This window comes from Emydura macquarii, unplaced genomic scaffold, assembly GCF_026122565.2.
Source record: "Emydura macquarii macquarii isolate MOO-44397 ecotype Brisbane River unplaced genomic scaffold, CSIRO-AGI_Emac_v2 contig_3080, whole genome shotgun sequence".
Lineage (NCBI taxonomy): Eukaryota > Metazoa > Chordata > Testudines > Chelidae > Emydura > Emydura macquarii.
In genome coordinates this window covers 581478-607682 of record NW_027133217.1, presented here as the reverse complement: position 1 = coordinate 607682, position 26205 = coordinate 581478, and the positions used below count along the sequence as shown (strand labels likewise).

The 26205-nt window shown below is 47.0% G+C and overlaps 1 protein-coding gene and 1 long non-coding RNA gene across 2 annotated transcripts in view; one reads left to right on the top strand and one right to left on the bottom strand.

The window, feature by feature from the left end:
- The first annotated feature begins 4127 nt into the window (after nucleotides 1-4127).
- On the top strand, nucleotides 4128-5288 carry LOC137141540 (uncharacterized). The gene is made up of 2 exons (XR_010916663.1): nucleotides 4128-4338; nucleotides 5009-5288. It is a non-coding gene; the product is annotated as an uncharacterized lncRNA (long non-coding RNA).
- Nucleotides 5289-7525: 2237 nt separating this feature from the next.
- Nucleotides 7526-26205, bottom strand: part of GARS1 (glycyl-tRNA synthetase 1) — a 37310-nt gene continuing 18630 nt past the window's right edge. Inside the window, exons 10-17 of the mRNA XM_067530442.1 lie at nucleotides 24274-24438; nucleotides 21629-21741; nucleotides 20514-20654; nucleotides 17140-17225; nucleotides 13947-14056; nucleotides 12736-12829; nucleotides 11223-11413; nucleotides 7526-7862 (exon numbers count right to left, since the gene is read on the bottom strand). Coding sequence (XP_067386543.1) covers nucleotides 7722-7862; nucleotides 11223-11413; nucleotides 12736-12829; nucleotides 13947-14056; nucleotides 17140-17225; nucleotides 20514-20654; nucleotides 21629-21741; nucleotides 24274-24438 — 1041 coding nt within the window. The 3' untranslated portion in view covers nucleotides 7526-7721. The remainder of the gene's footprint in view (nucleotides 7863-11222; nucleotides 11414-12735; nucleotides 12830-13946; nucleotides 14057-17139; nucleotides 17226-20513; nucleotides 20655-21628; nucleotides 21742-24273; nucleotides 24439-26205) is intronic.

Here is a 26205-nt window from a genome sequence, read left to right as displayed (position 1 = left end):
CTTTTCATGTGTGATTGCAGGATTGTGCAATCCCATGTAACTATCCTAGGAGACAGATTGACGTAAACCTTGGAGAAATGTTAGGCACGTCAAAGAACTGTTTGGGATGATGTGTGCAAAATGGGTTTCCCAGGAGGCACTTTTGAAGGTAGGGTCTAGGGAGAGAAACCTAATGTCTACTGATCACCCAGTCCTGGAAACTCCAGCTCAAAGACCCCTGAGCTGTATAAAGGAGGGATGACGTTTTTCATGCATGCGTGAGTTCTGAGCTGAGGTTGTTATTAACTTGTGACCACGGACGAGACCCCTTTGTGGGATATGAAGGAGTGATCGCCTATTGGTGTCAGGATGATCTGTGGTATTTATTAGCATGCGGGCAGCTTTTATTATTGGTTTTAGTAGGTTTTCTCAGAACAAGGCTCTTGCTGTGTAGTAACTGTGTCGCTGCACTGTTATTAGACAGACTTTTCCCTGAGAATAATGCAGTGAAGGCTGGGAACTGTGACTGGAAAGAGAGACACATGTCTCCACCCTAGAGAAGTGACAGCCAGGAGACCCGGGACTCTGAGCGTGGGTGCCTTTGCTGGAGCCCTGGGGGGAAGATACAGGTGCCGTTACCCTGAGCTGTGACCTGCAGCATCTTCTTGGGCAATCATCCCCGTAAGACTCCAGTGCCAAAGAGACAGTGTCTCGAAGCTGGCTAAAACAGCCCAGCCATTACATTAAGCACCCCTCTAATAACTGAGCAGATGGTGCTGTTTACCTGCCTTGTTTGGACCAAAGACAAGACAACGTGTACAAGCAATTACAATTCAGTTTTAGGCTAGGAGGGATGCTATTAAAGCTGAGTTAACTGAAGTCAGGGCATTCACCTGTGACTCCCTGTCCAAACCCATCTGACCGCCTCTTGTCATCCCTCACATGGCTTCATGCAAATTATCCCCCACCCAAAAGAAATAACTAGGGGCTGGTTTTGTTCAACATCTTCATTAATGATCTGGAGGATGGGGTAGATTGCACCCTCAGCAAGTTTGCGGATGACACTAAGCTGGGGGGAGTGGTAGATACCCTGGAAGGTAGGGATAGGATACAGAGTGACCTAAACAAACTGGAGGATTGGGCCAAAAGAAATCTGATGAGGTTCAACAAAGAAAAGTGCAGAGTCCTCCACTTAGGAAGGAAGAATCCCATGCACAGCTACAGACTGGGGACTGACTAGCTAGGCAGCAGTTCTGCAGAAAAGGACCTGGGGATAACAGTGGATAAAAAGCTGGATATGAATCAGCAGTGTGCCCTGGTTGTCAAGAAGGCTAATAGCATATTGGGCTGCATTAGGAGGAGCATTGCCAGCAGATCGAGGGGAAGTGATTATTCCCCTCTATTCGGCATTGGTGAGGCCGCATTTGGAGTATTGTGTTCAGTTTTGGGCCCCCCACTACAAAAAGGATGTGGACAAGTTGGAGAGAGTACAGCGGAGGGCAACAAAAATGATTAGGGGGCTGGAGCACAGGACTTAGCCTCTCCTCATAAGGAAACTGGGCTTGTTTAGTCTGCAAAAGAGAAGAATGAGGGGGATTTGATAGCGGCCTTCAACTACCTAAAAGGGGGTTCCAGGAAGGATGGGGCTAGGCTGTTCTCGGTGGTGGCAGATGACAGAACAAGGAGCAATGGTCTCCAGTTGCAGTTGGGGAGGTCTAGGTTGGACATTAGGAAAAAGTTTTTCACTAGGAGGGTGGTGAAGCACTGGAATGGGTTACCTAGGGAGGTGGTGGAATCTCCATCTTTAGAGGTTTTTAAGCTGAGGCTTGACAAAGCCCTGGCTGGGATGATATAGCTGAGGTTAGTCCTGCTTTGAGCAGGGGGTTGGACAAAATGACCTCCTGAGGTCCCTTCCAACTCTAATATTCTATGTTTATGTGAGTGGATCTCCAAGGCAAACTTCTATTTGTGAAGGGTCACAGTTTGTGACTCATGCCAGGCTCACCGAAACCTTTGGCAAGCCAGTGCTTTTCCGCCCTCCCCCCCCCCCCCCCCCCATCCTTCCCCATTTACTTGTGCATAAGTTTAAAGAAAATTATTGAGAAGCCTGTGCTATTCATTGTTTAGCCACCAAGCTGCAGAGTCCAGCAACAGTTACTGCGGGGGAATCGCCTTCTGTTCTCTCACTGAAACAGCATCTCCAGGCACCCTCCTTTGCATTTCTTTTTAAAGTGCTCCTCATTGAACAGTGGTGCCTAGTCAGGCAAGGGACTAGGCTCTGTCACACCGCTCAGAGCAGGTGTACACAACATCGTGTTCAAAACATCAGTGGCAGCATGAGTCTTGTCTACACTAGTCCTAAACTACACTGGGGATTAGTTCCAATTTCAGCCAGCAGAGGCTAGTTGTCAGGATAAATTGCAATCTGTACCTAGGCAGCTCAGTGTCAAGCAGGGGTAAACGTCACCAGGGCACATAGCAGCTTTGACTCTTCACGCAAGTGAGTTGTACTGGTGCAGCTATATCAGTAGTTGCTCACTGGTGGCTGTGATTCAGACAAATCCCCAATGCAGGTGAGGCAAGCACCGACAGGACTCTTCTCAAAAAGCCCATGTTGTTGTCAGATTTCTCTGCTTTCTTCCCGGGTGATGTTTAGGAGGGTGCAGCCGTGGCAAAAGATTTTATCAAGTGGAACAGCTCAATGCCTCAGCCAGCCAGCCAGCGAGGAATCTGTGCCAATCATTCCCAGGTTTCATTCCAGGTTCAGCATTGCAGAACGTGGCCCAGAGCCATGGACAAGAGGGGAGGATCAAGGACTGCAGTGATCCCTAAGGATCAGGAAAAACAAGCTGGGCAGGAAAGCCTGGGGGGGACACCTGTGTTTAGGAATGGCCAGATTCATCCTGGGTGTAACTCCACTGAAGCAGATATGTTATCCCGTAGCTCTTTGGGACAGGGACTGCCTCTCAGCAGGAGTCTGTACAGCACCATGCACAATGGGGCCCTGATCTTGCTTGGGATCTCTGGGTGCTACCATAATACGTATTATAAACAATACCAGTCCAGCTAGCCCCAACCATCTGCAAATCAAGAGCCAGGACCCCCAAAATCATGAGACTGGCTTAAAAATCATGAGATATATAATCATAATTTTGGGCTCTTTTTTTATTTACCTTTGGGTTTTTGGGCATTTCATGTTCACATTTTCAAGCTTTTCTCTAAATGAATGAGGGCTAGAAACTTTTTTTTTAATTTTATTTTATTGAAAACTGAGAGTCTCTTGGCATCAGCGAGGAGCTGGGGCTTTAATAAAAGCACCAAATCTTGCAAGATTTAGCAGTACTGTACAATCTCTATTACTAGGGGACAAGATACCTAGCAGCTCATTGCTGACTGTATTCCCAAAGAACCTGCAGCATTTTCCAGGTGAGTTATAAAGCAACAGCTCCTTCAGGTGGTGCGAACAAGCCACGGATGCTGCAGAGCCAATCAGCCACATGGGTTCTGAATGATCTCAGATTTAAAACAATGCTGTTTTGCATGCTCAGCAGAAGACCTGCAAAAATGGGATGCCCAGCAGGCAAGAGCCTTAGAGCATGTAGTGCAGTAACTCAAGGCAAGGACTTACCCAGCACAGGCACATCTTGTAGTGCATGTCATTGTAGTGGATTGTTTTCCCACTACAAGAAAACCGCTGTCATACTGCACTGGAGCTGGGAAAAGCATCAGGGTTAGTAGCCATCTACAATGTAAATTACAGTACAGCTGGATTGAATTGATCCAGTAAGATGTGGCATGCTAATTTTTAAAGCATTTTGTGTGAAGGTAGCAGACCTTGCCTCCTGTTTTGAATGCATGGGGACCCGATCCTTGCTCAGCTTCCTCCATTGGCTTAATTGACTGTGGTCTCCCCAATAGCCCCCTTCCGCTAGCAATCCCATTGTCTTCAATAGAACGGCTCTGATTGTCATCAGCTGACCATAGTTTGCCACCTGGAATGTGGACAGGATTTTATGGTTCTTATAAAGCCACTAAGATGCCGTAAAGATAATTAACAGCTGTCAGGTCCCTCACTTGAGGGTCAGAATCAGCATTCGACGGGGGGGGGAGAATCAGATGTGATTCTTTTGGGTGGTTGGAGTGTTTTTGCAGGTTTCTGATTAGCCCATTTCCCACAGCTCCAAATTCCTGGCACTAACAGCCCCTATAATCTGCCCAAGTCATCCACTCCCCACCTAACACAGCTGGATGAGTGCTTACTGCAGTCTATTTCTGAAGTCTTTACAAAGTCCACATCAGGAAGCACGGTTCCTACTGACAGAGAGAGCAGCAAGAAGTCCACAGGTGGGAGGAATCAAGGTATGGAGCTCGGGAAAACAGCTCGGGAGTCTGTGGGGTTCTCAAGTGCTGCAGAAGTCCAGCTCCCTACCTTCAGCTGCCCTCATATGTAGAGCCCCCTGCGGATACAAAATTGGTTAGCACTTCTGTTCCACAAATATGGTCCATGGGTATAAAGTGGATATCTGCAGCTTTGTAGGGTTCTAGATATAAAATTTGGAGCCACCTCCACCCACAATCCGCAAACATGGTCTGCAGAAATCCACATCCACGGATGCCGATATCTGTGCATATGAAATGGAGACCTGCAGATTTGCAGCGCTCTACTCATGTGGAAACACATACCTAACTACTCCTCCTGGGATGCCCATCTCCCATGCTTTGTAAGATATGTTAGTTTCAGATCAAAGACATTCTGTGGGCCTAAAGAAAATTCCACCTGCCTGCTGGGGACAACTTGGATTTGGAAAGATCCTGCAGTGGTTTTGTTGATAGGATTCTCCCAAACACTTGAGGCAAACTGAGGGGGGTGGGGGGAAGTGTCACTTCTGGGCATAGGTTTTATGGGAAGCCCAACATGGTTTAAATCCCAGAAACCAAGTCATGCCTCGGTCCCAGGGGGAGAAAACGACCCCAATAAGCAGGGGTCCTACCCTAAACTAACTTACTAAACACACTATTTTCTTAACAGTTTACAGATCACAGAAAAAAGTCCACTGGGGAGCGTACTTGCAGACACAAGGGCAATCAGACGTTCCAGTGATTCTCACGGGCAGTAAGAAGGAACTGAGAGGGGGCAGCGTCGGCAGGACCATATATACGGCGCCATGAGGGCACCACTCCAGGGGCCAACCCAACGGACACCACAGTGGTGCACACACACCTACATCGGAATTGACATGAGCAAGCACTCAAAGAGAAACCTGTTGTAGATGGAGTGTGGGTGTTTTACAGCTGTGGTTTTCAGTCTTTTCCATAGTCGGTCCTCTCTGATTTAGCAGCATGAGACAGGCAGAGTGGTTGCAACCACATGAAGCCTGTTTGTGACACACAGGCTAAGCAACTATAGCTTACAAGAACCTACTTGTCTACGGGTTTTGGAGCAATGTTAAAGGTTATCTGGGCGACCTCAAAGGGTTTCAGAGCAGAGCTGCTGCACTTCAGTTAAAATGGCATTATGCACTTCTATGCTCACTGCTCTGAGTTTCCATACATCATCTCTTTTAAGCAGAGCCACTCGGGACTTTTTCCACTAATTGTTTTGTCAGATGCTGATTTGTCAAACCCGAGACTGTTCAGAGAACAGGGGCAGTTTTGACAAATTTCTCAAATTCAAAAAAAAAAAAAAAAAAAAAAAAGGCAAAAAATTTCAATTGTCAAAGTGTTTTTGACATTTTTTAAAATGAAAAATTCTGGGCCACTGACTTTTTTCAAAATCTAAGCTAATTAGATTGAAACAAAATACCAGTGAAAGACAAAACTGGCATGTTTTGATTGACCCAAGAAAAAGGTTCAGTTTCAGTTTGTGAACATTTTTTAGATTCATTTTTTGACCCAATTTGAGAATTTCACTCTCAAAAGTATTTGCAGGATGGGAAAACAGTTTCTGGCCCAGTTAAGATGTTTACTGACTGCCAAGACTGCACTCCGCTTGTTCTCCACCAGCCAAATGGGTTTAGTTCCATCTTGTGCATCATCTGGAAGTGTAATGGTTCTGCAGGCCAGAGCAGGGCCTCTGACATCTTTGTAGCCTCAACATCAATGAGGCTGGACAGGTGAAACTAATTGGCACTTAGTAAACCCTGCCCTTAGAACCCAACCCTGTGCCACTGAAGTCAATGGGAGCATTGGTGTTCATGATACTTGTATTTCTTTCTCCAGAAGTGGTGAAGGCCAAAATGAACAAGGCCACATTCAGCCCACAACTGTGTGTATCTGAGGTACTTACATCCCCCATAATATCTGACCATTTGACACTCTTTAATTTATTTATCCTCACAACCATCCTGTGAGGTAGGGAATTGTATTATCCCCATTTTACAGAGGGGAAGTGAGATGCAGAGTAACTTGTCCAAAATCACATTGGAATCTCTGGTAGAGCAGAGGCTTGAACCCATGTCTCCAAACGACTGGACCCTCCTCCTTTTATGCACCCATAAGTTCCATGTGGCCCCACAAGAACTAACCACACAAGGGTCGATAAAGTCAAAGGTCTCTGTACAACGGCGCTGGGGCCTTCCTCGGAGCCTGGGCCCGAGGAAGGGACGCAACCCCCCCATAGCTGGACGGATCATAGAACTGCAGACCTCAGGCCCTGGGAGCCGAGGGGTAGGGCCAAGCCAGGAAGGGGCTGTACAAAAGGCCGGCCTAGCAGCTCAGTGAGGGGAGACCTGGCTCCTGGAGGACATGCCTTTCCCAAGGCTGCAGTTGGAGCCTGATCCAGACCCAGGCCCCACGGCCAGGCAGTGTGAGCCCTCCACTGACCGGAGCCTCAAGGGCTGCCAGGTCCTAGTGACTGGGAAGAGCTACCAGAGTCTGCTGACTGGGAGGGACCCCACCCCCGAGGCCAGCCACCACCTAGAGGAGCTGCCCGTCACCTGGGACCCACCAAAGCTGCCTGAGCCATGCGTGCTGGAGTCGTTCCCGGACCTGCCGCCAGCCAACAGCGAGGGACTAGTTGGACCCCCTCTAGCCGTCTACCCTGGAGAATCGGAGGAAGACACCTGGCTCCGGGTACCCAGGTTCAGGGTGGGAGGAGGTAGCCCAGGGGCAGCTGACTACAGTTTGGCAGAGTTTGCACTGCACCAGTGTCAGCGTTTGCAACTGGAGCACTGCTGACCTAGTGGCAGAACCTCTTTGCCACTGGTAGGGCCCTGGGCAGGGACGCAGTGGAGTCAGGTGGGCCTGCATCCCCCTCCCCCCTTTCCTAGCCACCCCTGGGAGTGTTTGTCTCCTCTGGGCCCGTGGCTGCAGAGGATACTAAATGTTGGCTTAAACAGCCCGAGGCCGGATACTACCGGACTCCGTCCTGCCCTGCCCCGCCTGGGGGCTACAGACTCTTGCAAACCCACTAATTTTTCCCCTGTAGCACAGCGCTGGGGTCTTCCTCGGAGCCTGGGCCTGAGGAAGGGCCGTGACTCCCCGCTGCTGGCCGGAACCGCCAGCCTACAGTCTCCTAGTATAAGGCTGCATGAACACAGAACACAAGCAAATGCAATGGCGTTTTTATTCATAACATCTTTAACTTTAATTGCCATTATTTCAGTTTAAAGTTAAAATCAGGCATCAATTGAGGAAAAAAAACAAATAGTCCCTGGGTGCACCAACAATGCAGCTTTGAATAATACACATGATAGTTTATTTCATATTAACATGAACAGTAAAAAGTGGACATTGTATAGGGCTTATTTCAGGTAATTGTCTTCCTCTATTGTCTCCTTTTTGCCAGTCTCTTGTCCCTCAAAGAATGGATACTTTGCCTCCACATCTGCCCAAGTTAGGAAACCATTTGCCAGGTCACGAATTACGGTAGGAAGTTCAGAGACCTAGGAGGAGAGTGCACAAAAAGATGCAAGACATGAGGCGACAACAACCAAGTTGATTTTTCATCCTATGTGTACATAGATAATATTTAGGTACTGCCACAGGTACTGCCACATGATCAATGGTTACTGTGGGACAAGAACAGATCTGTCCAACATTTTCAGGTAATATTTCTGCAGCCCTATAGTCTTCCTCAAGTGCTGGGACATCAATTCCCTGTGTGTCCAAACAGGCCATTATAATTCTAGATCAGATTTCACCTTTGCAAATATCGATCAGCTACTCATAGCTGGGGGATTCACTAGTGAAATGCAGCCGTCACTTGGGTGGAGCACAGTGGCACATGCCAATGTCACACAACACTTTGGGACAGGCAGAGAAGAATGAACCTGCAAGCAGGGCATTTTGATAGGCCCTGCACAATGCAACACAAGTGCACACAGGGGCTGCCTCAAGAGCGGCTGAGTTTTCTCTCTGCATGATCATGGGGGCGGGGTTAAAGAGCCACAGAAACCAGGTATGAACTGATTGAAAATTGAATGGGGCACATCAGATGTTCTAGTCCCACTGGGGCCAGGGCCCACTTAAATCAATGGCAGCCATTCCAGTGTCTTCCATGGACTTTGGATCAGACCCATGATGAGTACTGTGCGGCCTGTAAGAGGGGCCCTTCAAGAGATGGCTATTCACAAGCCATTCTGCAGCGCTCTCACCAACCAGCAGCCTCCACTACACGAGCACTAGTGTCCCCCACATCATCGCTGGCTCCCTTTTGGCTCCCTTTCCTCTAGAGAATCCCTTGGATGTCATAGAGATCAACGCCGGGGTGCTCGTCGATGCTGAGCAAAGGTGGATGAGGCCGCGTCACTAGCGTGGTGTGTCTGTGCCATATCATGGGGTGGATATGTCAGCACAGGGTGTGGCTGGGTAGCTGAGCCTACCCACCGCAGGAAAGAGGGAGGAGACTCTCTCAGTCACTGAACAGCTTACACTAAGGGTTATTAAGAGCAAACAGTGTTAAATGGCTCTAACGCACTCTCCTGGGCAGCATCCAAAGCACTTTGAACAGGGTGGTGGGTAAGACTGAGACCCCCAGGCCTGGTTTACACGTACAGCAGTGGTTCCCAATCTGTGGCCCGGGTGCCAAAAGTGGCCCACCACTCCCCTCCCACTGGCTGCCGAAGGGAGCTGCTTCCTAAGGACCCAGGCGGAGCACGTTGCTGCGGGTCTACAAAACCGGTGCAGGCTCCTTACTGCTGCCAAGGGGACGGGAGATCAGCGCTCCCCTCCCCCCGGCTGTAGCAGGGAGCACAGCAAAGCGCTGCACCTCCATAGGTGCTGGGGTCCCGGCTGGAGCCAGAGAGAGGGGAGCACTGCCCCATCCCCCCTGGCTGCAGAAGGGAGCCACTGCCTAGGGACCAAGGGGGAGTGCACAGGGCTACAGGACACGTGCAGTTTCCTTGCTGCAGCCAGGGAAACGGAGGCTCCTTCCATCTGGCTGCAGTGGGGCGGAGGGCTGCTGGCAGAGACTGGTGGCCCTTCTGGGCTGTAAAAATGATATCTGTGGCCCTCGAGCCAAAAAGGTTGGGAACCACTGACCTACACTCTAGATCCACCTAGAAAGATGTAGGTAAGCCAAGCTAAGCTTTGGTATAGACACTGCTATGTTGGTGTAAGAATTCTTCTGTCAACCTAGCTATCGCCTTTAAAGGGGCTGGAATAATTAGTGATGGAAAAACCCCTTCTGCTGCTGTGGCAAGTGTCTAACACCATGGTGCTACAGTGCCACAGCTGTGCCGCTGTAGCATAGATGTACGCAGAGACACCAAGACTGAGCGTCTCAGACACACAGGAAAATCTGGGCTTGCTAGGAGAATGTACATTGGTCCTGTTCTGCTCCTATACGTTAAGAAACCCTATCTGACTGAGAGCTTGTCTCCAGAGGGAAATTTACCAGCAGAACTGCACTGGGGTACTTCTACTGTTCTAGTCATACCGGTAACTACAGCGGTTTGGTTCTGCTGGTAAATCTCCCCATGTAGACAAATCCTTCATGTGTAGTGAAGTTTAAGATTAGGTTAGACTAGCTGTGTGTGTCAGCTGTTTGTTGTTTGAAAATTTTTTTCTCTAATGCTTTGTTCCAATTGCTGAATAAAAATACTGAGTTTCAAATAGGTTGTTGGTCAGTATCCCTAAATACAGGTGCCTGAAACCCAGTCGGACCTGTAGGTTGATAAGTGGCTGGTGTACACAGGGCAGCACAGCTGGGTCCTGGCTTGAGTAAAAGGACTGCAGAAGAGAAGAATGAGGGGTGATTTGATAGCGGCCTTTAACTACCTGAAGGGGGGTTCCAGGGAGGATGGAGCTAGTCTGTTTTCAGTGGAAGTAGATGACAGAACAAGGAGCAATGGTCTCAAGTTGCAGTGGGGGAGGTCTAGGTTGGATATTAGGAAAAACTTTTTCACTAGGAGGGTGGTAAAGCACTGGAATGGGTTACCTAGGGAGGTGGTGGAATCTCCATCTTTAGAGGTTTTTAAGGTGCAGCTTGACAAAGTCCTGGCTGGGATAATTTAGTTGGGATTGGTCCTGCTCTGAGCTGGGGGTTGGACTAGATGACCTCCCGAGGTCCCTTCCAACCCTAATATTCTATGACTGAGATTCCTCCCTGATAGAAATATGGACAAGAAGCCCAAGATCTCCGAGGTCTGCACTCACAGACCTGAAAGGGGTCAGAGGTGCAGCTAACCCAGTAGCCCTGCCAGTCAGGTCTGCTGGCACCTGACAAAGTCTAGCTGAGCAAGTGAAAACTGGGCTTTAAAAGCATCTCAGGAGGCCACAAGGGTTAGCTGACCAGAAGAAGGTCCAAGAAGGTGATTTGTATGTCACAGCTCACTGAACAGCCTGCAAAATGGCCTGCGGAGACACCATGCTGTTCGAGGGCGAGCACTGCAAATTCGCACTCAAGAGAGAGGCCCACTTCCCCTGATCACCGTGAGAGGTCACTGCAGGATTGTCTGGAGAGCAGCTCAGCTTGACGTAGAGAAGTCAGAATCTACCCACACAAAGGCACATGCTCTCAGTGACTTCCTGCAGGTGCCTAAGTGGCTCAAGGCTCCTTAAGGGATAACATCTCTACCTGGCTCCCATCTCCGTTCATTTCACTGGCAGGCTTGTGGGTCTCCTGTGTGGGTAATACTCCCTCACCGGTTTGCCTCACCTTAGGAGCACACGGATTGTACATGAAAAGTCTTGCATGGCTCACAGCAAGGCCAGCGCTCCCACGGGTTCACAGGCAGCAGGCCCAGCCCCGGCTCTGGTGAATACATTTAACTCCTTCCCTCTCCCGCGTGCAGGTGTTTTACCTCGGCTCGTATCTGACGCATCGAGTCACGGTCCCTGAGCGTGGCTGTGTGAGGCGTCCTGTTAACCGTGTCGAAGTCTATCGTGATGCCGAAAGCCACGCCGATCTCGTCGGTCCTGGCGTAGCGCCGGCCAATGGACCCGGAGGAATCGTCCACTTTGTGGGAGATGCCATTCCTGGTGAGCGCCTCCGCTGGAAGAAGCGGGAGAGTCCCAGGGTTAGCAACAGCCTGGCCGGGCTGGAGGATCGGAAGGACACAGAACCACAAGGTGGAAAACAGGGGGAGGGGAGAGAGTGCCCTTGGACAGTCATTGCTGTCCCAGCAAGGTGGACCCACAACCACTGTGTGCGCCTCCCCAAGCCTGTTGATTGCTGCTCTGCCCAACTCTTACCTGGAAGTGGTTTCACACACGGTGGGTGCAATGTCACTACCTGGCCACAGTTAGTCCCACATTGGTCAGTGGGGCTGCCCACGAAGCAAGGGTGGGAGATTCTGGCACTTATGTTTTAAGCTCTTCAGGGTAGGGACCCATCCTTATAGGCTAGCTGCCTATAAAGTGCCTATCACAACTCAGGTAGGACATTAGTAATACCCGGGGGGAAAGCAGCATGCATTCGGGTGGTAGGAGTAAGAAGTGACTTTGTTTTGACAGAAAGTTTTGGGGTCGAGTCCCGCACAAGGGTTCAGATTCATACCCACACTCCAAGCAGATGTTACAGTGCAAAGGTGCAAAGACAGCACTGTAACTTGCATTGCTAAGTCTCTGCTGAAAGGCAGCACAATCAAGGGTCTCTTCAGCTTGACATTACAGGTCTTACAGCAAAACACTAAGTGAAGAACCAGTTAACAGTAGTGTCTGGGCCCAGACGTGTTATCGCAAAGAACTGAAAACAGAAGCTTCAAGCAAACTCTGGTTCAAACATGCTAGGCTGCGTGTGAGGCACTGTCTGACTCTGTAACTGTCCCACTGACTTACACGGCGATTGCTACTGTTCTCTCCTATATGGCTTTGCAAAGTGTTTTGACATACCTAGAGGAGAGGAACTATCTTGAAGCTAAAGCCCAGGACTGGGCACCAGGAGGTCTGGATTTATTCAGAGGCTACATGGCAAGTGAGTCTGGGTTCCTGTCCTGCTCTAACCAATGAACACTGCCCACCACAGCCATTATAGGGGCAGGGCGGATCATTTCTTTTTTGACATGCAAGTAAATAATATTTTTTTCCATTAAGACTCCTGGGAAAGAGAAAGGGAGTAGATTTTGTGCCTAGGCGGATACGTTTCTATGACAAATTTACAAGACTGACTCATATCAATCAATGCAGAGGTCTTAAATGACAGAAGCTACTGAAAGCTGTGGACTTTCCAATACCTCAAGTGCGCACAACTGCCTTTGGCATAAACAAGCAACATGAAAAGACCCCATTCTTGGTTTTCCCCCATCTTCCTGAAAAAGAAAAGTCATCTTTCCAATCTATGGTCATGTGGGTTTCCACGACGCTGTATTTACTCACATAGTTCCTTGACAAAAGGCATGAATTCTTGATTCTGGCTCAGAGGAAGGACAGAGCATTTGAATGGCGCAACAACAGCAGGGAAGCTGAAGAACTGCACAAACAAACACATGAGTTTAATTATTAAGCAGCCACAATTTGGGCCAGCTTCTTAGCTGGGGTAAGTCGGCACAGCTCCATTGAAATCAGTAGAGCTAGGCTAATTTCCTCCAGGCAAGAAGTACATCATTAAAGGTTCAGAGGTAAAGGCAATCTTCACCTGAAAATGAAGGTGTGGGGGGTGGGACTAAAATATTTAGTCCTAATGCATCTCCCTCGATGGTGGTGCTTAGGATCTAGTACATCCGTCTACAGTTCACATAGAGACGTGATTAAGATAGGGAGTACAGCTGTAAATAGTTCCACCTAGATGTACTTCATTATTAAATAGTTAACAAAAACCATTCCAAAGGGAGAGGAATTTAATGTAAGGTTCTTACCCCAGTCTTTATGTTCTTCTCTTACCCCCTTTCCTCCCCTCCCTTCCTACGGTACACAGCGTAGGTTCCCAAGTGTTTGCACATAAGGATCGCATCTTAACAGAGAGATTAGATCACAGACCATCTCTCCCCCAACTTGTAATCACATCACAGAGGCAAGCACAGTGGGAAAAGAGTGTATTGTTAGTAGCTTCTTTAAAAGCAATTTAGCAGTGGGAAACTAGGAAAGGGAGCCAGCATCAGGTGCTAAACAGCTCTCCATGGGCCACCAGTGAACGCTGTTTGGATTGCAGTTTGGGCATGAATTACAACACTATGGTCTGTCATGTGACGTACTCTCTTTCCCTCTGAGCTCAGCTGCAGAGAGGTCTCACAGGCCAGGATTGTGAGAATGCCTGCATGGCACTGAGATAGACAAATCACTTAAAAGCACTTCACTCTCCTAGGAGAAGGCCTGCCACGTTTCAGCCCACAAAGAAGAGTCCTCCCCCACAAAGAAGTACAGTAAGAGCTTAGAGTGCAAATGGTCCCAGATAATTACAAGTGCCTAGGCACAGCTTGCACCTGGCCCTGGTAGGGAGAAGAATTAGTTGACCGAACACAGTTTTCCCATATCTATTATGTATTCCACTGTATAATTTAAACCCCAAAACTGTATCTAGTGGTGGGACTTTATGGAATCAAGCGCTCACAGCTGCATTTCAACCAAGCCAAAGGCCTGTGAAAGCTCACCGTTCGTTGTTCGTCTCCCTCCCGGACATGGAATGTGTGTTCAAACACTGTATACATGATCCTTCCAATACCGAATGAGGGCTCAATCACATTCGGGACGATTTCTTCCACTAGAGCACAAGAACACATTGCATTCAGAAAGGCAGTTTATGAAAGCACAGTTAATTGACTGAAGCTGCATTTCTCCACACACGTCTGGATTTATTGCTGTTGAATGTATAAAGAGATTGGTTTAAATAGCTCTGCTTCCAATGGGAATATTTGGAGATCAAGATTTGCACTATATATGTGTCCCGTACTACTTATCTAGGGATCTGAGCAAGGGAGAGAAACCCTTGAATTCTAACCTGAGCTGCATCAAAGTCTTTGTGATGGGGTGTAATGGCCCCACACTGGAGACAAAGGGATTAAGCCCATACTCCGGACAGTAGAAGCCATGTCCACCTCCCTGCCCCTACTGGGCATGCTCTGACTGCTGCTGCAGTATAAGAGGGAGTAGCCCAGCTTACTCCAACTGACCTGCGGATGCCTAGTGGAGGCTCCAGCCAAGGAGCCAGAAGGTCCTGCGGATGCTCCACAGAAGCCAGGCCTGCAGGCTGCTACACCTGCCACTGGAATTGGGGACCTAGGAGATGCCTAGACAGAGGCTTCAGAAATCAGGATAGGAAATGGCCCAGGGAGAAGGCTACTGAACAGCCTTTGAAGAGACGGTGCGTTTTGGCTGGATCCCTGTTGTGTCAATGACAACCTCGAGTCACTGACAGGACCCTAGACCCGATAGAGAAGGGAGGGTCCAGGTCCTATCCCCCTGGCTGCCACCTCCTCCCATCCCTCTGCCCCCTCTCTCCCCCCAGTTATGTTCCCCTTTCACTGGCCACCAGGCCACCCAGCCCCAAATTTAAGGGCCACTGCTGGCTCTGGCCATGAGGCTTCCACCCCCACTCCCTTTCGGGCAGGTGGGTCTACATGCCCTATGACAGACTCCCTTTGTTCTCAATTTATCTGCCTCAATGTATCCTCATACGTGAAATGCCAGCAGAGGCAGCATGTGGATTAATTTGGAAAGCCCTTTGAGGATGAAATTTCCTGTGTGAACAATACTACACACTCTGCAGAATGCATTTAAACAAAGTACAACACTCATTGAAGTACTATTAAAAAGGAATCCCCGCACCACCCGCTTCCTGGTTTATGCCATCTTCCTGGCTGGTGGCTGCTCTGGCTAGAGATGGCACAGCATTTTAGAAAAAACCTTGGCAGCCCAGTTGAGATGCTACAATTTGTCAGAAGCATAAGTTGGTGCTAGAAACCAATGACAATGTTATTTTGTTTATATGCTGAAAAGTCATTTCTGATGTACTGATTTCATGTTCCCATCGTCACGTTAGAAAAACAACAGATCTCTGAAACAGGCCAGCACCGCTCTGCTAGCACCTTCGTCACACCTTCTCCCAGAAGCACTATTTTTACAGTACATCTTATGCCATTTTTTATTTGTTCCCCAGAACCATATCCCTATGGCACATGAATGCAGAACATTAGATCCCTTCACTCTGGCTATGCCTCCCCTCCTAGCTATGATAAGCTGAACTGTGCATCTGTACGAATACAAATTAAGTGACCAGCAACCAAAACTCAAGCTGACTGCTCTGAGAGAATAAAATGCATATTGACTAAGAGTGTAGTTACTTTCTTCGAGTTCCGATGCCTCAGCTACTACTGACTGACAGGCGCTTGGAAACCTTGGTAATGCGTGCAGACTGTGTATGCCTCTGAGGCCAGGTAAGAGATAAGGGTGCTCTGTGCCTCCCAGGAAGCAATTGACACCTTGCAGGACTGGCTCTTAAGTGATTTAAAAAAAAAAAAAAAAGCTGAGGAAGGATGATGGTTCAATGGTTGAGGTGCTCTCATCTGGGTCTCTGAGAAATGTGGGTTCAATTTCCAACTCGACCACAGACTTCCCATGTGACCGTGGGCAAGTCACTTACAGAGCTAGCTGGGAAAACAAATTTCACTTCCATAAAACTTTTCAAAATTTTGGAAAAAACTAAAAATTCAAATTTTTGCAGAACTGAAATCCTGCAGTATTTCATTTCAGAAACATGGTGTTTCCAAAGGATAGTTGCCCCCTAGGGTCCCCAACCACCTGCCCTGCAGGCTGCAATGAAGCCAGGGACACCAGAGCATCTGACTAAAACTGACATGGCTGTCAGTTTCACTACTGTCCATCACTGAATGGCAGCAATGAACTTGACCAAACTCTTGTCGTCGGCTTGGTAGGGAGTCAGGAGCCTGGAAGCCCTGGGAGTACAGACTCTGCCACACCCCACTTTCTGGTGGGCTGCCGAGGAGCTGTGGTGCTCTGAGCGCGACAACTCCTGGAGCAGATTGAGGAGGCAGCTAGCCCAAGGGTCCCTCAGGGTGAGCAGTCCTGGAGCTGAGCTGTGGAAGCCCAGGCTCCCTACCAGCCAACAGGTGGGCGAATGGGCACGAAACCCAGCTTGGGTTATGTCGTAAGTCTGTCAAAATTGACAGTTTAGCTAAACATTTTGATTCTGATGAATCAGCAAACAAAAAAATGTTTTTGGGGAATTTTTCCAACCAGCTCTAGTCACTTAGACTGTCTGGGCCTCCATCAGTAAAATGGGAAAAGAACTGTCCCACCACACAGGGATGTTGGGAGGCTCAGTACACTGAAGACTGTGGGTGCCTCAATTATTGTGGTAAGCGGGGTGATGTGAGTACCATAGATTAACAGCAGACAGACTGTTGCCTATTGCAGAAAGTGATTCTTTTATAAGATGGAATACTATAAGTAACTGTCCAACCAACTTTGATACTGTGTGGAAATAGTCCCAAAAGGAAATAATTCATTGGAAAATAGAGGGAACATTTCTTAAAAAAAACCTTTAGCCCCAAAAGCTTGGTACCTAAACTTAGGCACCATAATAAAAATAGCTCAACTTCCTGAAGTGCTTCCATTGAAGCCAATGAAAACAGCAGCTTATCAGCACCTCTGGGAATCGAGCCAGTTATTTAAGAGCCTATGTACTTATTTAGGTGCTTAATTTTAGGCACCCTAAATCGCAACATTTTGGCCACAACTTTCAGGTTTGCTCAACTCTCCTGCATTCCAAATGTATTGTGATCAGCTTCCCATCTCCAGTGACTAAGATAAAAAAAATAAAGTTACCATGTAGTGTTTTCTGGAATCTCTTCACACTGACCATGTCCTTTGTTAATTGAAAAGTTTTCCCTTCAGTTTCAACAGTGAATTCCCTGTAAAGAAAATACCAGTGCTTAAGTATTAGTCAGCAAAACCAGTTACATCACTTTCCCTTAGGTGGTTTCGCTGTTTTAAAGAAAAACTGATTTGGGGGCTATATGGAAAAGTCAGTGCAAATTCCAGGGATCAAAAAAAGAAACGTGTAGCCTGTCTCATTTTTAAGATTTGTATCTAGCATTTTTATTGTTGTTGTAAAATAAAAATGTTCATAACACTGGTGAACATGAAAGCAATGTGGTTATTAGCCAGAAGCAAATTCAATTAAAATATGGAAAGGTTCTAGGGTGGAATACATAAAAATAAAAATTAACCACAGCACAACCAGACATTCACTCACTACAAACTTTTCATGTACTGTAAGATACATACTTTTCATGCCAATTTAGTTCTGAGGGAGGATACCTGACATTTTCATAGGAATTGGAAACAAATCAAAGATATTGATCTGTTAAAGCTTTCTAAACGAGTGGATGGGCCAAAATCCATTTTTTTGCAGATTCCTACAGCTATTGGTGTTGATGTCTCTTAAGGTGGACAAAAAAGTTAACCCACAGAAGCCTAAGCGCTAAATCAGTAACAGAGTCAGAGCTTAAGGCCAGAAGGGAGCACTAGATGAACTAATCTGACCTCCTGTATAGCACAGGCCACCAGCACCTGCACATTAAACTCAGCAATCTAAATCAGGTCAAATTACTACAGCCCACGGGAGACTAGACATGTCACAGGCAGAGAATAAGAGGGGCCGAGGTGCCCCAGTAACTGAAGCCCCTGCCACGGCAGGGAAATGAGTAAAAGAGATACAGCCAGATAATCCGGGCAAGTGACTTGCACCCGGTCGCTGCAGAGGAAGGCAAAAAAAACCAACCTTCAGGTCACTGCCAATCTGAGCTGTGATGTGAAAATTCCTTCCCGACCCCATGCAGGGTGATCAATTAGACCCTTGGCATGTGAGTAAGACCCAGCCAGCCAAGCACCTCCCACACCAGAAATATGCCAAAATACACTGGGGGAGGGGGAGCATATCCCTTTCTGTCTCCCAGCAGGCCTCCGTCAGGCGGAATTCCCACTGATGTCAACCTGGCCCTAAATATCCCGTTCACAAAAAGCAAAGATTTATTTGCTTAAACTTCCAGTTGGTAAACCGCTGCTTTCGTACAAACTCTGTCTCATTTTGTACCGCAGCCACCAACAGAAGAGAGTCATGTAAAGGTAACTATCCAGAAAACAGGTCTAACCACGCCAGCTGTTGAGCGCACAGCTGGTACCAGCGCACCCCTGCTGGTGAATCAGCAGGGGTGTCTCAGATACACACTCCTGGAAGCCATCAGTTTAGTATAATAGGAGAACAGGTGCGTTTATGAAAGGCTACATGCCAAATGTCTGCATTGAGACCCATTTTTCAGAGGAGATTACGTTAATGGAGGCACATTCTGAATGTGGATATATCAGGGAGTCGAGTTGGAACTATAGCCACCATTTGTGGTTAAAGCTATGTATACTGAAAAATGCTGCTATTGCTTTGCTCAGATTGGAGGGTTAAGGAATTGGATTAACTTTCTTCTGGTCTGGACTTCTGTAGGACCAATGCACCTAGTGATAATTTCTTGGTCTCATAGGCTTTGTTCTGTATTATAAGCACTGTTTTTCCTGCACTTCAGTTACTTTGACACTCATAAAACACTTACAAAAACAAAATGGGATCTAATACTGAAAAAAGCACCTAGGTACAAGGGTAAGCAAGCACCGCACAGTGTATCAGTTACTCTGTTGGACGTGTTCTATATATACTATTTCAAACAACATAGAAGCAACAGCTTTGCTTTTTTTTTTTTTTTTTAAGCTAACACTGCCTGGACATGTAATGATGCTTTTTTTGAATAGTCAGGCAGAAAATCCCAACTCACTCCAGCTGGAAAACCTACTTAAAACATGCCCCTCCACATTCACAGTGCTCTATCACAATGGTTCTCAGCCAGGGGTAAATGTACCCCTGGGGGTACGCAGAGGTCTTCCAGGGGGTACATCAACTCATCTAGATATTTGCCTAATTTTACAACAGGCTTCATAAAAAGCACTAGCAAAGTCAGTACACACTAAAATGTCATAGGGACAATGACTTGTTTATACTGCTCTATGTACTTACTATACACGGACATGTAAGTACAATATTTATATTCCAACTGATTTATTTATATGGTGAAAATGAGAAAGTAAGCAGTTTTCAGAGAGCATGCGGTGACACTTCTGTAATTTTATGTCTAATTTTGTAAGCATGTAGTTTTTAAGTGAAGCGAAACTTGGGGTAGGCAAGACAAATCAGCCTCCTGAAAGGGATATAGTAGTCTGGAAAGGTTGAGAGCCACTACATGAGTGTGAAAAAATCGGGACGGGGTGGGGAGTAATAAGTGCCTATATAAAGAGAAATCCTCCAGTGGCAGGATTGTCCCTATAAAATTGGGACATCTGGTCACCCTAAGAGTCCCTGATCTAGCACAGCAATAACCCAAACGGCAGCTGAAGTCAGACTGACCGCTGCCGCCTATGCCGCGCCCACCAGCGTTTTACCCAATGATGGTCAGACAAGCCACTGACTGCCAGATGCTGGGACTGGATGACAAGGGATGGATCACTTGATGATTGCCCTGTTTTGTTCTTTCCCTTTCAAGCATCTGGCATTGGCCTCTGTCGGAAGACAGGATGCTGGGCTAGACAGACCATCGGTCTGACCCAGTATGGCTGTTCTTATTCTAATGAGCCTACTGGTGAACCAAGCCATGCAGGGCATGAATCATTCCCACGTGAACGCGTCTTTTGTTTTAAAGTAGACTTCACTGCCTTTATCAGCGCTGGCCAGCTCATGAGCCCCAACCCACGAACTGTTGAACAGCCTCCACTCTCAATGAAGTCAGTGGGAGCCAAGGGTTGTCACCACCTTAGAGATGCCATTCTGCACCTTGCAGGACTGGCTCCTACATGACACAAAGGGCACCTTGCCAGGAGCCAGCAGGCTGCACCTAGTTTGCATATAAACACACATACCTTTTAAAACCAGAGCATAAACGCGCATAACCATCATATTTGCATGTAACTATTTGTCCATCAGTCAAGAATTGCCTCTTGGCTGAGCCACCAGCAGTAAAAGCTGCAGATAATCCATTTTATCACAGCCTTCAGTTACTGGGAAGGCTGGCGCAGGATGCACTCAGATTACTCAAGTGGCTTTTAGGGTAACCCTGGCATAAGGAAAACCTTATTCAGCCCCATCCCCAGGGCCTTCTCACCCTTTCTCGTGCAGCAGCTTCTCCATCTCGCTGATGTAACATTCGTCACAAATGGAAAGGTATTCCAGCACCAGCTTCGCATCTTTCTTGTAGGCCTTGCCAATGGCTCCCTTATTTGCCTCAAATTGAACCACATTGGCTGTTTTGTACAGAGCAGTTAAGGAAACAGAGCTCAGAGGACACTGCGACCTGACACTTTCACCAGTTCATACGGGGTCACAAATGTAACTACTGCAGCTCCGACAGAACTTGAGGCCAGGCTGTGCCATCCTATCCTAGTCACTGCTAATACCAATCTGAGTAATTTACCTCAGAGCAGGAAGTAAACTGCTCCTGTAAGTACTGTAGATCAGCATACACATGCAGCTAATATGATCGCTATTAGAGCAAGAATAAGATGATTTTTTTTTTTTTTTTTTTTTTTTTTTAAACACACTGGGCTGGTTTCTGATCTCAGTTACACCCCAGTAACCTGGAGTGATGCTAACTGTTTCAGTGTAGTTACTCCAGATTTACACAGGTGTACCCAAGAACAGAATCTAATCCAAGATCTTCAAGAAGAGACCCACCAGGCCTCCCCGCCACCTGACCCAGAACCAGTTGTGGCTCACCACCTCAGTGGAAATGCGCCCGACAGGGACAAGCAGGCCCTCCTGCCCCCCCCTGGCGGGGACAAAAGGGGGGCAGAAAATCAGTGGTCCTGAACCAGCCAAAAACCCACCAGGCTGAATCCTCTGAGCAGACCATACCCGTTTATCTTTTCATAGGTTCACACCCTTCTTGAACTTGCCAAAGTTCTTTTGCAAGTAACTGGTGTAATGTTTAAATTGTGCCTGAGAATATACAAATCGAAAACAAGGAGCCAGGAAACAAACTTTGGCCTGCATTTTCCCATCGCCTTTTCTTTACTCACCTGAGTAAAAGTTTCTCACATGCTGAAGTGTTCATAGGGTCAGCCCCAAAGATATTCTTTACATGGCTGTGATCATCAACATCTCCTGATTTAACCTAGACAGTCACTTAAAGGTCTAACTTTGAGCAGTCCTACACAGGGCTTAGGACATTTCGGTTTCAGGTGCTACCTAGCTTTACGGAGAACTGTTTTATTCACAAAGGATATGGGTTCTTTCAGAGGCTTCTCAGCTATAAGAGGAACTTTGGTAGCTCTGGCGTGGCAGGAGAGGTCATAGCAGGAGCGATCAGCACAACCAACAATCTCAATCCAACCCTAGAAAAGCAAAAGTGGAAGCTTTAAATGTCTGTCTTTTTGTTCGCTTAACCATCAAATATGTTTGTTTTCCCCTAAGCCCGTCACGCTCCCAGGAGTGTTTTTTCTACTCGATTAGCTCTGTTATGATAAGCAGCACTAGTTCCACCAGCTTCTCCCTCATTTGAATGGCCCTCTTTTACTTCGAGAACTGAACAGTTATGGAATATACAAGGCGCAGATACATGCAGGGCCAGGTTCTCCAATGATGCTGGCAGAACTACAGACTTACACGAGCTGAGGATACGGCTAACAGTGTACCTTCTTTACAGTCACATAAATGTGCATGAGATGGACCGAGTAACCGTGTATCTTCGGAGCTTTTATCACTTCATGAGCTTGGGGCAGATTAGTCAACTTTCCTCTTTACAAGCGTCAAAGATGCATGCTTAAGAGCTGCTCAGTAACACAATTAACTTGTGACTTCAGCATTTCTTTGCATGTATTTATTTGCGTGGAAAAGAAGAGTCTGGAAACAAATTAATGGGCATGAAGCACTGCCCACGCATTCCAAGTCTTTTTAGTAAAACCAATGAGCTGTTTGTTTTACAATAGGGCCATAAATGAGACAAGGTGTATTGGTCTTCTCTGTTCATGCTGTTGTGCTAGTGAGAGTATGTGTGTGTGTGCGCGTGTCCACGTGTAGTCAAAACCTGCTTGCATAAAATTCCAATTTGCAACTAAAGGACTCAAAGGCACGTCTACACTGCAATCAGCGGTGTGAATGCAGCATGTGTAGATGTACCCGAGCAAGCTTGAAAGATAGCACAGATGCTATGGCAGCACAGGCTAGCCATTCGAGTACATACCAGAATCCTGGGCAAAATGGTACAGCTTCATTGCTGTTGTTATTTGAGCAAGTTAGATCAAAGCTTACTTGGGTATGTCTAGATGTGCTGCATGCACTGCTGTTATATCCATGTTGGTCCCAGAATGTTAGCGAGACAAGGTGGGTGAGGTAATATCTTTCATCGGACCAATTTCTATTGAAGAAAGAGAGAGAAGCTTTCGAGCTTACACTGAGCTCTTCCTCAGTGTAGACGCACCCAAAGAGGATGTGTGCACAGGAAACATCCACATGCTGTAACACATTCCATGCAGCAAAGCGCTACAGAATTACACAGGGCGGAAACCAATAGGGTACGACAGAAAAAGTATTAGACGTAACAGACAATGATAACCGTTCTACAGAATTCTGAAACCATCCTGTAGAATTTCTGACAGGATTCTTTAAGAAAATAATTCTTCAAGTTGGTTTAAATATTCCGTCGGAACAGAGAAATCCTTCTCTGTTCAGTTCTACAAGACTTCTCTATAAAGGGACAATTCGGTTTCAGGCAAGCTCCAGTGATTTTTGAGCTTCAAAAGTTTGGTACATCTTTACATATAGTAACATCATCCATTAGTGGGCTGTGATGAAACATTATTGATGGCCAACCCCATAGCTACTTCAATAAGGAATTAATGTTCAGCCAGAACACATGTATTTTTACCCACAGAGCCAAACCTGGAGATCCGTACTCAGACTTAAAATAAAGCAATCTCCTATTAACTGAATCATCTATCCAACTCTAGGAGAGCAGAGAATTGGATTCCATGACCAAAGAGGTGCCATCTAGTACGGTGTTCCTAAAGTCCCCATCCTGTAATGAGCACTGCATGGGCCTTCCCCTTGGCCTTCAGAAACCACCCAGTTTGGCCCTCTTGACTTCAACAGAGCCTCACATAGGGATCTTCCCGTGAGAAGTTCACTGGGACGGCAAGGCCTACCATTGTAGTGGCTGGCAGAATCCCACCAGCCTTTTCCTCCCGTCTTATGATTTGATACCATGAAGTTCTCAAGGTAGTTTCAGCACTCTGAGAACCGGTGGACCCCATCCCACTTGAAAAGACTGGTCAAGTGCAAAGAGAGGGCTTTACTCTAAAGGGAGAAACTACTCATCCACTCTGCCCAGTTCCAGCAAAAAGATTTGATCTGCTTCTCTTACATGTGAGGCTTCTTCTCTTTCCAGTAGCCGTAACTGATCAAAAGCCCCCTAAGAAGCTGTGTGGAAGGGATAGAGCAGAAAGGAAGCTGCCTTGAGCAAACAGCTAAAGCAGTTCTGTCTCCTCCACCGATTTTATTGGGGTAACAAGTTGGAAACCATAGGGGTCGGATTCTCCTCTCACTTCGGGTATAATTCAGCCACACACCACTTAGGTCCTCTGACTAGGATTTACATCACGTGTTCCTTCTGCATGGCAGTGCACGTCCCCCGTACAGCGTTTGTAAATCAGGAGTGACTCCACTGTAGTTAATGGAGTTGTGCAGGTCTGAAGCTGAATAGAGAGGAGAATTAGCCTCAAACCTACCTGCTTAATTTCTTCACTTAAATAAAGAAAGTTGGGTGGAAATCTTACTAGCAGTGTGCCAGGCTAGGAAAGTATCAGTGCATGGGGAAAATGTGACTCACAACTCAAGACCCTGCTAGTAGGCTTAATCCTGCCACTTACATAGGATGTTTTGGACTCTGCATCCCAGCAATCACAGGCATAATGAGCCATCTCGTTCTCCATGTGCTGTCGGAAGCGCAGCTTATCCGGGGATACGCCAACCTTTATAAGGTAGAGGTAGATTCTGCCAATGAAGTAACCTAGTACAGAGTTATTGATCACACCCTAGAGAGAGAGAGAGAGAAACACATACCCTGTTAATTTCCACATCATTTTGTCACCTCAGAAAGACTGGAGACAGCAGATACTACTTCACTTTAGAGAGACAACTTCTTGCTGCCTCGTGACAAGCTGAGATACAATATGTTTCCTGAAACCCATTGGATCATGAACATAGTACAGCAAAACCTCTGTATCACGCAGTAAAATCTCCCTATAAAAATGCTGTGAGCGCATCACTTGTGACCGAAACTAGTGAACTTGCCATGTAGCAGAATACCATACTACGTCTCTGCATTGTACCCAGAGACACAAATATTTGACAATGGGCTTTTCAGTCTGGCAGAGAGAGAGATAACAGGAGCCAATGGCTGCATGTTGAAGCTAGACAAATTCAGACTGGAAATAAAGGTGTAAATTTTTAACAACGTGAGTAATTAACCACTGGAACAATTTACCAAGGGTCGTAGTGGAGTCTCCATCACAGGCAATTTTTAAATCAAAATTGGATGTTTTGCTAAAAGAGAGGCACTCTAGGAATTATTGTGGGGAAGTTCTATGGCTTTGTTACGCAGGAGGTCAAAACTAAGATGATCACAATGATTCTTTCTGGTCCTGGAATCTACGAAAAGGCCACTTTCAAATACCGGAGGTACAAAGTATAGCTCTGTAGATTATGGAGGGAAGGTTTAACAATTAAGACAGAGAAACTGGAAGTCAGGACACCTAGGTTCTGCTCCCAGTATTGTCTTTGTTTTGCTGTGGGACCTTGGGCGAGTCATTCGGCCCCTCTGTGCTTGGCTTTCCACCTCTAAAATGGGGTTTTCTAAAAAGCTACCTCCGGGGTGTTTGGGAATGCCTGTATGACCATCAGAAATTCTTGCCTACAAGGCTCAATGCATGGATAGCATAATGAGGAGAGTTCAAAGATAAACAACAAACAGGATTAGAGGCCTCAATCCCTGGAAAAATCATGGAGCACGTCCTTAAGGAATCCATTTTAAGGCACTTGGAAAAGAGGAAAGTGATCAGGAACTGTCAACACGGATTCACCAAGGGCAAGTAATGCCAACCTGATTGCCTTCTATGAAGAGGTGACTGGCTCTGTGGATGTGGGGAAAGCAGTGGACATGATATACCTTGACTTTAGCAAAGTTTTTGATTCAGTCTCCCACAGTATTCTTATCAGCAAGTTAAAGAAGTATAGGTTGGATGAATGGACTATAAAATGGATAGAGAGCTGGCTAGATCATCAGGCTCAACCAATAGTGATCAATGGCTCGATGTCTAGCTGGCATCCGGTAACAAGCGGAGTGCCCCAGGGGTCGGTCTTGGGGCCGGTTTTGTTCAACATCTTCATTAACAATCTGGAGGATGGGGTAGATTGCACCCTCACAAAGTTTGCGGACGACACTAAGCTGGGGGGAGTGATAGACACCCTGGAAGGTAGGGATAGGATACAGAGTGACCTAGACAAATTGGAGGATTGGGCCAAAAGAAATCTGATGAGGTTCAACAAGAACAAGTGCAGAGTCCTCCACTTAGGACGGAAGAATCCCATGCACAGCTATAGACTGGGGACCGACGAGCTAGGCAGCAGTTCTGCAGAAAAGGACCTGGGGGTAACAGTGGATAGGAAGCTGGATATGAGTCAGCAGTGTGCCCTGGTTGTCAAGAAGATTAATAGCATACTGGGCTGCATTAGTAGAAGCATTGCCAGCAGATCAAGGGAAGTGATTATTCAGCATTGGTGAGGCCGCATTTGGAGTAATG